The sequence below is a fragment of the Heteronotia binoei genome, chromosome 8 (genome assembly GCF_032191835.1).
Source record: "Heteronotia binoei isolate CCM8104 ecotype False Entrance Well chromosome 8, APGP_CSIRO_Hbin_v1, whole genome shotgun sequence".
Taxonomy (NCBI): domain Eukaryota; kingdom Metazoa; phylum Chordata; class Lepidosauria; order Squamata; family Gekkonidae; genus Heteronotia; species Heteronotia binoei.
Window position 1 is genome coordinate 25,966,730 of NC_083230.1, and position 12,535 is coordinate 25,979,264.

The 12,535-nt window shown below is 43.5% G+C and overlaps 1 protein-coding gene across 2 annotated transcripts in view; it reads left to right on the forward strand.

Moving 5' to 3' along the window:
• CADPS2 (calcium dependent secretion activator 2) overlaps nucleotides 1–12,535 on the forward strand; it is a 644,998-nt gene that overhangs the window by 128,815 nt on the left and 503,648 nt on the right. For both annotated transcript variants that reach the window (XM_060244821.1, XM_060244822.1), the window contains exon 3: nucleotides 4,748–5,080. In XM_060244821.1, coding sequence (XP_060100804.1) covers nucleotides 4,748–5,080 — 333 coding nt within the window. The remainder of the gene's footprint in view (nucleotides 1–4,747; nucleotides 5,081–12,535) is intronic.

Below are 12,535 nucleotides of genomic sequence, written 5' to 3' on the forward strand. Positions count from 1 at the left end.
CACAATTTAAGAAGACTATAGACAAGTTGGGACATCTATAGGGCAACAGAAGTAATAGTGTCCAGATCACACAAAGTGATGGTATCACTTTGCTCTAGTTAGACCTTACCTATTGTGTTCAGGTTTGGGCACCACAACTTAAGAAGGATATAGAGAAGTTGGAACAAGTCCAGAGGAGGGCAACAAAGATGGTGAGGGGTCTGGAGACCGTCCTACAGGGAAAGGCTGAAGGAGCTGGGTATGTTTAGCCTAGAGAGGAGACGAGAGGTGATGTGATACCCATCTTCAAGTACTTGAAGGGGTGACGCATAGAGGATGGTGAAGGGTTGTTTTCTGTTACCCTGGAAGGTTGGACCAGAACCAATAAGTTGAAATGAAAGCAAAAGAGTTTCCGCTAAACATTAGGAAGAACTTCCTGATAGAGCAGAATCTCAGTGGAACAGGTCTCCTTGGGAGTTGGTGGGGTCTCCTTATTTGGAGATTTTCAAACAGATGGCCATGCTGATTTTGTGAACTTTAATGTTAAGATTTTAATGTTTTTAGGTTTTTTAAATGTTTTGACTTTTAAATGTATTAACTTTGTACCTTGTTTTATTGTTTTGTCGTTGTTGTGAGCCGCCCTGAGCCACACTGTGGGAAGGGCGGGATATAAATTATAGAATAAATAAATAAAATAAATAAATGAACTTAGGCAGATCATGAGAGAGAGGGCAGGAAGGGTTGCATCAGTGCTTAGTTCTTGTGGCTCTTTCTTACATTCCCAGGGTAATGCTGATCGCCACTTTGGGTTCAGGAAGCACTTTTCTCGAGGCCAATTTGGCCAGGGATCTTGGAGGTTGGGTTTTTTTTGCATCTCTGGCCATGATGCAGGTGTGATGGTGTTTGTGGATTTCCTGCATTGTGCAGAGGGTTGGACAAGATGGCCTTGGAGGTCCCTTCCAACTCTATGATTCTATGTGCCAGTCAGACTTTGCTATGAAACAGTTTCATAGAGGAACAGCAAGACCAACCAGGAGAGAGGGGGCAATGCAAATGAATGATTAGACAAATGCTGCCCTAAAGTTGAGATGGGTCATCCCAGAACTAATGAAAATTTATCAATGTGTGGTTTTAGCTCAGTCCTGCTACTTACTGAATTTCATTCAGTTGGCACTCACTGAGGAAGGAGGAGGAGGAGTGCTACTGCTTGATTCCTGCGCCCATCCTATGTGTCATCTTTATCCACATTTGTCTTGTGATTCTGAGTATAGCCTTTTCAGGAGCCTGAAGGGGTCCTCATCCCTTTTGTGCCAGCAGAAAAGCTTGTTTGATCCAGAGCATTGAAAGTATGAGTAAAAATGTAGAGTTTTGGGGCTATGAACCTTAGAAGTTTAAGAATTTGTTCCTTCCATCCAATGATATCAAATTCCAATTGCTGTAATATTCTCTTTGCGTATAATTATACTTCTTATTGTCAAACGGGGCTGCAGATTTAGATTCTAAGGTTTTATTTTTACAGTACTTTTCAGTAATAAATAAATTGTAGTATTTCTATGTGTTTGATTAACAGAATTTTTTCAGTATCTAGTCTCAATGGCTGTATTTTGTAAAGCAGCTACTTATTCAGCAATATAAACATTTTCCCCAGCAAAGAAGGACACAATGATTAGCTCTTGTGTTGAATGGCTTTGCACTGGAGCCAAGAGTCCAGTGATTATTTCATCTTGCCTTCATAGTAACTACAAAATAATAACAAAGAAACCTGGAAGCCCTAATGGGGTGCAGGAAACTAACTGAGAAGCAAATTAGATGGGTGGGATTCTTCGCCGAATTTGATTTCAAGTTAAAACATATCCCTGGATCTAAGAACTTTCTAGCAAATGCCTTATTGAGACTCCCTCAACACAATAGCCAAAGGGAGGAGGTAATCGATTATCTCATATCCCCCAGCCAATTGGGGGGAGCTGTAACCACGCACTCAAAAGCAAAGCGTGAGAAAGTAAAAGAGAAGTGGGGGGGAGAGAGACTGATTGCCGAGGTGGAAAAAGAAGGGGACGCCATACCCGAAGGGGTAAAGAAAGATGAAGGGGGGGTTTGGTACAAGGATGGTAAACTCTACATGCCTGAGAGCCTCCAAAAAGAAGTTCTCCAGTTTTGTCATGACAGTAAACTCTCTGGGCATTTTGGATATGTCAAAACCCTACATCTAGTGAATAGACAATTTTGGTGGCCGTTTATGAAGAAAGATATTTCCAATAATGTTCTTCCTATCCAATATGTTTGATGGCCAAAAAAGGGGGGGAGGACCCTCCTGGGTTATTACAACCACTAGAGATGGCAACTAGACCGTGGTCAGTAGTCTCATTGGATTTCATTATAGAACTTCCCCCTTTTCAGGGAAGGACCGTAATTCTTGTAGTAGTGGACACCTTCTCTAAATAAGCCCATTTCATTCCATGCTCACAAATACCTATTGCCAATAAACTGGCCCAATTATTTTTCCAACACATGGTGAAACTACACTCGTTCCCAGACAAGTTAATTAGTGACAGGGGTGTTCAGTTCGTTGCCAACTTCTGGCGGGAGTTTTGTAAACTGACTGGAATTAAGCAGGGTCTAAGCTCCGCATATCACCCACAGACAAATGGACAGACGGAAAGGGTGAACGCTCTGCTGAAGCCATATTTGAGGTGCTTTGTGAACTATCAGCAGTCAAATTGTTAGACCTCCTCCCGTTTGCCGAGTATGGATACAATAACAGCCTACATAGCTCCACTAAAACCTCTCCATTTTTGCTAGTGAATGGATATGAGGAAAAGCCGTTCCCACAGTTACCAGGAGAAGTGAAACCAGATGTACCATCAACTTTTGAGCAATGGTGGGGAAAGTTGGGGAAGGCGTGGAACAATATCCAAAAAAACTTGGACGCAGTGAAAGAAACTTACAAAAAACTTTATGATAAGCACCACTCGCCCGCTTGGGACTTTAAAGTGGGGGACACGGTGGAAACATTTTTCTGTAGCACACAATGAATGGGTTGACAGCTCAAATGTGAGAGTGCCAGAGCTGATTAAAAAATTCTATTTGAAACATCCTCAGAAACTCCGGAGAAAGCCTTAGGGGGGCAGTATGTCAAGCATGCATATTTTTAAGTGCCATGATGGTTTCTTAGACAGAGAGCAGGCCACTAGTATCCACCGCCCCCCTTCTTTTTACAACGTTTGGGCAAGCAGTAAATCTATCTAGCCCAAGGATGTTTACACTAAAGCCTGGCTGTGAGGTGCCTCTCCCCCAGATTCACAGTTCTTATCAGGTGCAGAAGAAGTGTGAGAAAGGGAGATGTTTTTAATAGCCTAAATTCCTTAGTAATAAAAGAGATACTATGTAGTAACCTTTGAACCCGTGACTCAAATTGCATCTGTATACTATCCTTTGAAGTAACCCTATATAGTAATTATGTAACCATGTATATGTCATTACTTTCAAGGATTCTGTCCTTGGTAAAGCTTCTGAGTTTCTACAATAAAGCAACTTTTGATTTAACAACAAAAGACTAATTATTGAGAAATACTGATGCTTGACACCAGGGTTCAGGAGGCAGAAATTGATGGACAGTGCGTGTTAGCAGAGCGGCATGCTATTAGGCTGATAAGAATGGTAACGCAGATAAGAAGAGACTTCACACTGAGTCTACTAAAACTATCAGTGTATTTACAAGTATTTACAGATAAGTGCAGTATAATTACAATCCAGAGCTCCGAAGTGTTACGCCAGACAATCATCAATACAGAGAGAGAAAGTAACCTTGCTAGTTAGCACCTTTATAGCTCAGCCCACCAATCAGCAAATATGTAGTCACTCACTGTGACTACAGGCAATTACCGGGCATTGCATCAGCCTGTCCTGTGATCACAGTCACATGACCTCATCACTCTGACAGTAGATGACAGTAGATGATCTAAGATGCAGTAATTTATAAGCTACACAGTTACTGACAGAAATAGTATTGTGTATTATTAACCAGAGCCAGACCCTGAGATAACAGGCATTTTATCAGGTTGGCAATATCCAACTGCCCCCACTGAAAAGTATCTTTAAGAATGGTACCTCCTTATTTTCCACCTTGAAGGAAATTCCTAGAGATGATGCAACATGTTAACAAAATGTTTCAAGATTTTTTTGTATTTTTTTATTTGTCTGTGTGTGTGCATGTGTACACCTGTAAGTCATGACAACCTCTGGAGACTGACCCCTATGGGGGGCATGGAGGATATTAATGGAGGTGGCTGAATAAGGCTGACCCTGTCCTCCTGACTCCTGGTATTCCAAGGAAGTCTCCCATCCAAGTACTTATCAGAATCAACCCTGCTTGTCTTCCAAGATCTGATGAGATTGGGCTTGGCTAGGTTATCCAGGTCAGGACATGTTTCAAGATTTTTGAACTGTGCTTGTTGCTTTATATTTTTAAGTAATCTCTGACTGAGGTTGGCATGTGTCATTCTGCCAGAAGTACTCCACGCATGGGTTGTACTGTTATTCACTTTCAATAAAACTGTTTTTGCTATAGCAACTTCTATCGCAGCACTGGCAGTTTAACAGTTGGAGTAATGAACCTGAAATAGGTTAATACGGTGTCTTCATTTAGCAGAAGTTCAATAGCTTTGTAAACGCTTGAATACCTCCAACAGATTTGCTCCATAATATAGTTAAATGGTAATTTCCACACACCTTTTTTGTGTTCCTAATTCCTTATTTCATTTTTTTAAAGGTTTTTCTGAAAAGCGATCGAGTTGCCAGAATGGTCCACAGCGGAGGATGTTCGGCCAACGACTTTAGAGATGTCTTTAAGAAGAACATAGAAAAGCGGGTCCGAAGCTTGCCTGAAATTGATGGATTAAGTAAGGAGACTGTGCTCAGTTCTTGGATAGCTAAATATGATGCCATTTATAGGGGAGAAGAGGACTTGTACAAACAGTCAAACCGGATGGCTTTAAGTGCTGTATCGGAACTTATTTTGAGCAAAGAACAGCTTTATGAAATGTTTCAGCAGATTCTCGGCATCAAGAAACTGGAGCACCAGTTGATCTACAATGCTTGCCAAGTAAGGATCTCCTCACCATTATCTCACATCCCTGATGTGTCCCTTCCTTGCTTCTCGTTAGTTTGCCTTGTTGATCAAACCTTGTCTGTAAATTGTACTTCAGGGCTGCAAGCCATCTGAGCTAGAAAATCTTTTGCTTCTCTTGTGTAATAGGTGTTGAGCAGCAGAATTTGAAAATGTTCCTTAATAATAAAATAAGCAGGAGCGTTGTGAAATGTTAATGATTAACAAAATTTTATTCCATCATTAAGCTTTCTTGTACTAGAGGTAACAAAGCTTATGCTGGGGTGAAATTGTATTAGTTTATGCTGCCACAAGTGCAGGTGATCTATATCCTAAGAGTAGAGGTGCTCATTACTGGCAACTGAATTTGTGGAACTCTGTGTACTTCAAGGGGGGCGGGAAGACTTTCAAAGGAGGACATAATGCATAACACCAGTGGTTTGGAACATCGTAGCAAACTCCATGGTATGAAATGCTAACCCAATACAAATAGGTGTGGCTTGCCTGCAGAATTGTTATGCTTTAGAAGGTTTGCTTATACAGCTCCTTCTGTTAGACCAATTCATTATCAGTGTCTGTAGCTGGGAGTGAGTTGCTCATTTATCATGTGTGGTTAGGAGGTTGTGCATACCTTAAATATTTATATGTGATTGTGTGAGTGGGCCCATTTTCCAGGCTGGTCCCAGAGTCATGGTAGCCTAAGCATAAGAGAAATCAAAGATTTCAGGTTTTCACGGCTGGTAACATCATTAGGGTTTGTAGAATCTTTCGGGCTCAAGTGCCGTGTTCTACTGGAGAAAGTTTTTCTTCCAGACGTTTCGTTCTCAGCTGCGGAGAACATCCTCAGTGGCGTTCTCCGCAGCTGAGAACGAAACGTCCGGAAGAAAAACTTTCTCCAGTAGAACACGGCACTTGAGCCCGAAAGATTCTACAAACCCTAATCATAAGAGAAATCTTCCCTTCACTGCCTCCCACTCTGAGAAGCTGCGAACTTAGGTTTAATACTGGGTTTGAGGGACACATTGAATCTGGTAAAGGCCAATTTAAGTAGCAATCAAGGGATTGTTGACAAAGTGGCAAAACTGTTAGGGAAAATCTGAATAAAGCACTGAAACTCTGGATTATGTTAACATTGGAGAACATTTTATTGAGAGTGTTAGCAATCCCCAAAGCTGGGGGTTCTTAGCCTAGTTGTGGCTTCAGCAAATCAGTCACACCAAAGGCTGGGATGCAGGTTAGCAGAGGGGAAAAAAAACTTTATTAATAAAAGGAACCCTTTCAGCTCAGTGTCCAGTCGAAGAATTCATCTGAACAACAGCACAACACGTTTTTAATAGCTTCTGCCGATCCTCCCAATCATGACATGTCAAGACCTCCCCTATGACAAGCAGGCATGCCCAGTTCAACTTCGTCTAAACTCTGGAGCATGTGTATTTATAATGTTCTCCTTTCACATCTGCACAATAACCATACCAGTCAGCACTTTTAAACAGTGTTGTTTTGCACCTGAAAAATGTTTCAAACGGATGTTTTAAACAAAGGGCGTTTTCGCACTGACCTTCAAGTGGCGCGACCACCCTCTTCACACCGGAGGATCTGCGCGGATTTTGCACAAGAAGCGCCGGAGCACCCAAAAGAGCCGGCGACTTCCGTCGCAAAAGCCGGTCAAACGTTTTCCTGCTTCTTGGCGGTTTCCGTTTGAGCGGGTTTCGCGACGGAAGTCGCCGGCTCTTTTGGGTGCTCCGGCGCTTCTTGTGCGAAATCCGCGCAGATCCTCCGGTGTGAAGAGGGTGGTCGCGCCACTTGAAGGTCAGTGCAAAAACGCCCAAAGTCTTTTTCCTAGACATGTAGATATCATTCAGTTAACAAAGCATGGCTATGAGTCTTACCAGGGGTCGTTTTGTAGGGGGGGAAAGGTGCAGAAGCATAGTAGCATATCTCATTTGCACATGCCCTGGGATCTGTGTGCCGTGGGGAGAGAACTCCCTCGCTAGAAGTTCAGGAGAGGCGCTCCTGTGAGCTCCTGTTGAATTCAAGCCCTGAGTCTTACATTGTTACTAATAAACCAAACAAAGAGGATTTTGAGATATGAACAGACCTCCCTATAGAATGTACCAACCATCTGCTACGTCTGACTTAGGAAATATCTGGGGGCTTCAGGGGTGGAGCCAGGAACTTTTGGGTGTGGAGCTAGGAGCAGGGTTGTGACAAACATGATTGAACTCCAAAAGGAATTTTGGCCATCACATTTAAAAGGACCACACTCTTTTCAAATGCCTTTCCTTTTGCTGGAAGTAATGGAGAATAGGGGCACCTTCTTTTGGGGCTCATAGAATTGGACCCCCTGGTTCAATCTTCTTGAAATTTGGTTGGTGTTTTGAGGAGAGGCACCAGATGCTATGCTGTAAATTTGGTGCCTCTATCTCAAAAAACAGTCCCTCAGAAGAATAAGGTCTGTTCATGTCTCAAAATCCTCCCTTCCTTCCATCCATCCATCTTGTGGCTCTCAAACATCAGATATTCATGTCTCATTGGCTCTTGAACATCTTACATTCATGTCTTGCGGCTCTCAAGCATCTCACATTTATTCAATGTGGCTCTTACATTAAGCAAGTTTGGCCACCCCTGCTTTAAAGAAATCACATCAAATGCTGCAGTTATATAAAATCAATATGGCATTAATCACTCATTTAAATAAGCAAACTGATCAACTATAGGTATAAATCGGCATTAAACCATTAAATATTGTTCTTGGCCTCCAAGCATTTTTATTGTAAACACACTGCTTTATTTAAACATTCTAGGCTTTTGGTGTGAACTTTTAACTGTTCCATGTTTATGAAAACGCTTTAAAATTATGTCAAAGAATTGCTGAGTTCTCTCACGTTATAAGGTTTATAATATACTAGGAGTAAGGCCCGTTGCGAAGAAACATACAAACAGGCTCTAGAAAGAGGCTCTGGGAAGTGCCTGCCACCCTTGCTGTCTTCCCATCCACCTAAGTGGATGGACTCCTCCCCAATACCTCAAGGGGAGCTAATTTCTGCCATTTAGAGAGCAGTTGTAAATCTGAGTGATCTCCACTGGCTCCTCGGAAGGAAATGGCATTGTACTTGTCTGAGGTCCTATCCCTTCTCAAACCCCACCCTCTTCAGGCCCCACCCCTAACCTGGAGCTGGCAACCCTATCTCCTTTCCTTTATCTGCCCCTCTGACTTCAGCTTTCCATTGCCTTCCCCCACCCTGCAGCTTCTACATAGGAAAATGACAGTCTTTCTTTACAGTGGAGGGGGGGGGGAGCAAAACAGTTTGCATCATTCTCTCCCCTCATGTGATCAGAACAACAACCCTGCGAGGCAGATTAGGCTTGGAAGTCTATGACTGGCCCAGCAAGAACCTAGGTCTGGCAGATCCCACTCTGAAGCCCTAACCCATATGTCCTCCTCAAACTCCATCAAAGAATCTCCAGGAATTTCCTACCAACTTGGAAAGGTACCACTAAAGGCTTCTGGGAAAGTGCCCCTCCCAGCCTTGACGTCTTCCCGCCCACCTGAGTGAAGGCATTGACTCCCCCCCCCTCCAACCTCAAGAGGAGTTGATTTCTGCCATCTATCTGGAGAGCAGTTGTAATTCTGAGAGATCTCCAGCCCTCACCTGGAGATTAAGGAAACAAAAAGCCCCACATGAACCAGCTTCTATATCCAATTACATAACAAGAAAAACCATTCAAATATAAATAATTGTATTTAACCCACATATATTGCTTTCATCAAAACAACCATAATACTCAGTTCTTTGAACAAAAAGAAGCATTTACACCAAGAGTTCTTTTCCTTTATATGGTAAAATTGTCCAGCTTTTCCATATAACCCTGGTGTGATATTCCAAATGATGAATGTCTCTCAATGGATGCAGCCAAATTTTCAAAGAGGAAAGGACAAGGTTGTACTAATGCCCTGTTTCGCAAAAGCTTTTTCAAGCTATAAAAGACCTCTTAGCAGAGACTTCTTCAAGGTGCAATAAACCTCTTGGTAGAGAGCATTTTCAAACTGTAATAGACATCTTAGCAAAGTTTCCCGGATCTCCTCTGGAACCCTTTTAAAAGATGGGGGTGACATTAGCTACCTTACAGTCCTCAGGAACGGAGGCAGATTTCAATGAAAGATTACATATTTTTGTCAGGAGATGTGCAATTTAACCTTTGAATTCTTTCAGAACTCTTGGATGTATGCCGTCCAGGCCTGGTGACTTATCAGTTTTTAAATTGTCTATCAGTTGTAGGACCTCCTCTCGTCACCTCAGTCTGACACAGGTCTTTCAACACCTCTCCCGAAATCAGCAGTTCTGGAGTGGGCAAACACTTCTCATCTTCCACAGTGAAAACAGAGGCAAAAAATGAATTCAGCTTCTCAGCCATTTCCCTATCGTCCTCAGTAATCCTTTTACCTCTTGGTCATGCAAGGGCCCCACTGCCTCCCTGACTGGTTTCCTGCTTTTAATGTATTTGAAGAAATTTTTATTGTCAGTCTTTATGTTTTTTGCAATATGCTTCTCATAGTCGCTTTTTGCCTGCCTGATCACAGACTTGCATTTTATTCGCCACAGCCTGTGTTTCCTTTTATTAACCTCATTTGGACTAGCTTTCCACCGCTTAAAGGAATCCTCCTTACCTTTTACAACCTCAATTACTTTGTTTGTTAACCATGCAGGTCTTTTTCTATAGCTATTTGTGCCTTTCCTGACTTGCAGTATGTATTTTATCTGACCTTCTAGGATCGTAAATAGCCTTCAAGCTTCCCAAGGGTTTTGGCTCTATTTATCTTTCCTTTCCTTTCAGTTTCCTTCTCACATGGCTCTTCATCTCAGAGAAGTTACCACTTTTAAAGTTAAAAGTGGCTGTGTTGGTTTTTTGGGGCAACTCTCTATTTATACAAATGGTGAATTCAATAACATTATGGTCACTGTTCCCAAGTGGTGCAATCGCTTTTGCATCTCTCACCAGGTCTTGGGCATTACTTAGGATCATGTCCAGGATTGCCTCTCCCCCGGTAGGTTCCTTAACCATCTGCTCCATAGCACAGTCATTGAGAGTGTCTAGAAACTCAATCTCTTTCTCCCGACTGGAACTCATATTGACCCAATCAATGTATGGGTAGTTAAAACTACCTATTATGACACAGTTTTTATGTCTAGCCGCTATCTTTAATTCTTTCATCATTTTATAATCATTCTCTATCTTTTGCTCAGGTTGGTGATAACAAACTTCCAGAGTTAAGCTTTCTTTTGACCCAAGAACTGTTTTGACCCAAAGCATTTCTAGAAGTGAATCTCATTCTCTGACCTTCTCAGTCTTAGTGGACTGTATACCCTCTCTGACATACAGAGCCACCCCACCTCCAACTCTTCCCTTCCTATCCTTCCGATATAATTTATATCCAGGAATCACTGTGTCCCACTGATTTTCCTCATTCCACCAAGTTTCTGAAATACCCACAATGTCTATATTTTCCCACAACACTAAACATTCCAACTCGCCAATTTTGCCTCGAACCCTTCCAGCATTTTGCGAGGGAAGCCTGGCTCGGAGAAGAACACCTCCAAGAGTGCACTGCACAGGCCTGTCTCGGCCGGAGCCCTCCCAGCCCCCCTTCCACACTGCCACGGCTGCTCTCCCCATGGAGGGGTGCGCCTGCAGGGCAGGCGTAGGGGGTGCTAGGCAGGTGCTGCCTGGGCACCAGGCCTGCATCTGAGGGAGAGACCTCTCCTCCTGTGGAACCACTGTTGTCAATCTCCAGGTGAAGGCTGTAGAAGCTAACTGGGTGATTTCAAACCAGTCACAAACTTTCAGCCTAACCTGCCTCATGGGGTTGTTATTCAGAACAAAGAGTGGAGAGGAGAATGATGTAAACTGATGTAATGGCTGAGGACTCCTCCCTATTAAACATTCTGTCAGAGAGAGACTGTTTGGTCTGAAAGATATCACTACAGGTCTCTGAGGCAGAACTCATGGGGGCCACTTCTTACTACAGCTGCCAGTTCCAGGTTGGTAGGAAATTTCTTGAGGTTCTGTGGTGGAGTTTGAGGAGGGCATAGGGAGTTAGGGCTTCACGGTGAGGCCTGTTGGACCCAGGTCCTTGCTGTGGAAGCTTACTGAGTGATTTCAGACCAGTCACAGACTTCCAGCCTAATCTGCCTCACAGGATTGTTGTTCAGATCACATGGGGGAAGAGGAGAATGATGTAAACTGCTTTGGTCCCCCCCCCCCTTGAAGAAAGACTGTAATTTTCCTATGTAGAGGCTGCAGGGAGGGGAAGGTAATGGAAAGATGAAGTCAGAGGGGCAGATAAAGGGAAGGAGATAGGGTTGCCAACTCCAGGTTAGGAAATTCCTGAAGATTTAAGGGGTAGGGCTTTAGAGTGGGGTCTGCTGGACCTAGGTTCTTGCTGTGGAAGTGGACTGGGTGATTTTAGACCAGTTACAGACTTCCAACCTTACTCACCTCACAGGGTTGTGAGAGGAGAATGATGCAAATGGCTTTGGTCCTCCCCCACCCCACCCTGTGGTGAAAGACAGCCTATGTAGAGGCTGCATGGAGGGGAAAGACAATGGAAAGCTGAAGTCAGAGGGGCAAATAAAGGGAAGAAGATAAGGTTGCCAACTCCAGGTTAGGAAATTCCTGGATATTTAAGGGGTGGGGCTTGGAGAGGGTGGGGTTTGAGGAGGGGTGGGACCTCAGAGAGGTACAATGCCATTTCCTCCTAGGGAACCACTGGAAATTACTTAGATTGACATCTGGTCTCTAGATGGCAGAGATCAGCTCCCCTGAGGTGGGAAGGGGAGTCAATGCCTTCACTTGAGTGGGTGGGAAAGACAGCAAGGGTGGCAGGCATTCACCCAGAGCCTCCTTCTAGAGCCCATTGTATTTTTCTTCACAACAGGCCTTACTCCTAGTAGTTAATAAAAGGCTTTAATTCCCTTTTGCACTGTTGAAGAAGCAGGGGACGTCGATTCAGTGTCTTTAAAAATATAATGGGAAATCCAAATAGACTGCACAAGATTGTACTGTTCTCACAGGACTAATGAAATGGGAAGAACATCACAAAGGCAGTGGATGAAGCTGCACAGCCCATTACTGCATTTTCAGAATGTTGGGGAAGCTGCATTTGCATTCTTCTTAAGACTGAGGTCTGGGCAATGAACGCTGTTACAGCCCTGTTTGGTCTGGCTAGAAAACTTTGTGAAAGTTCTTGCATCTTGATCAGGACTCAGATGTGTTATCAATTAATGAATAGGATGCAGAAACTGGGAAATACTCAGTGGCTGATAGCAGACAGGCATTCTGGGGCAGCTGGGAGGCATCCCAAATTGGGATGGCTCAAAAAGAGCCACCCCGGAGCCTCCAGACGGTCCCCGGCAAGGTGGCCCCATCCTGTCCTTGAGGCAGCTGGGCGCT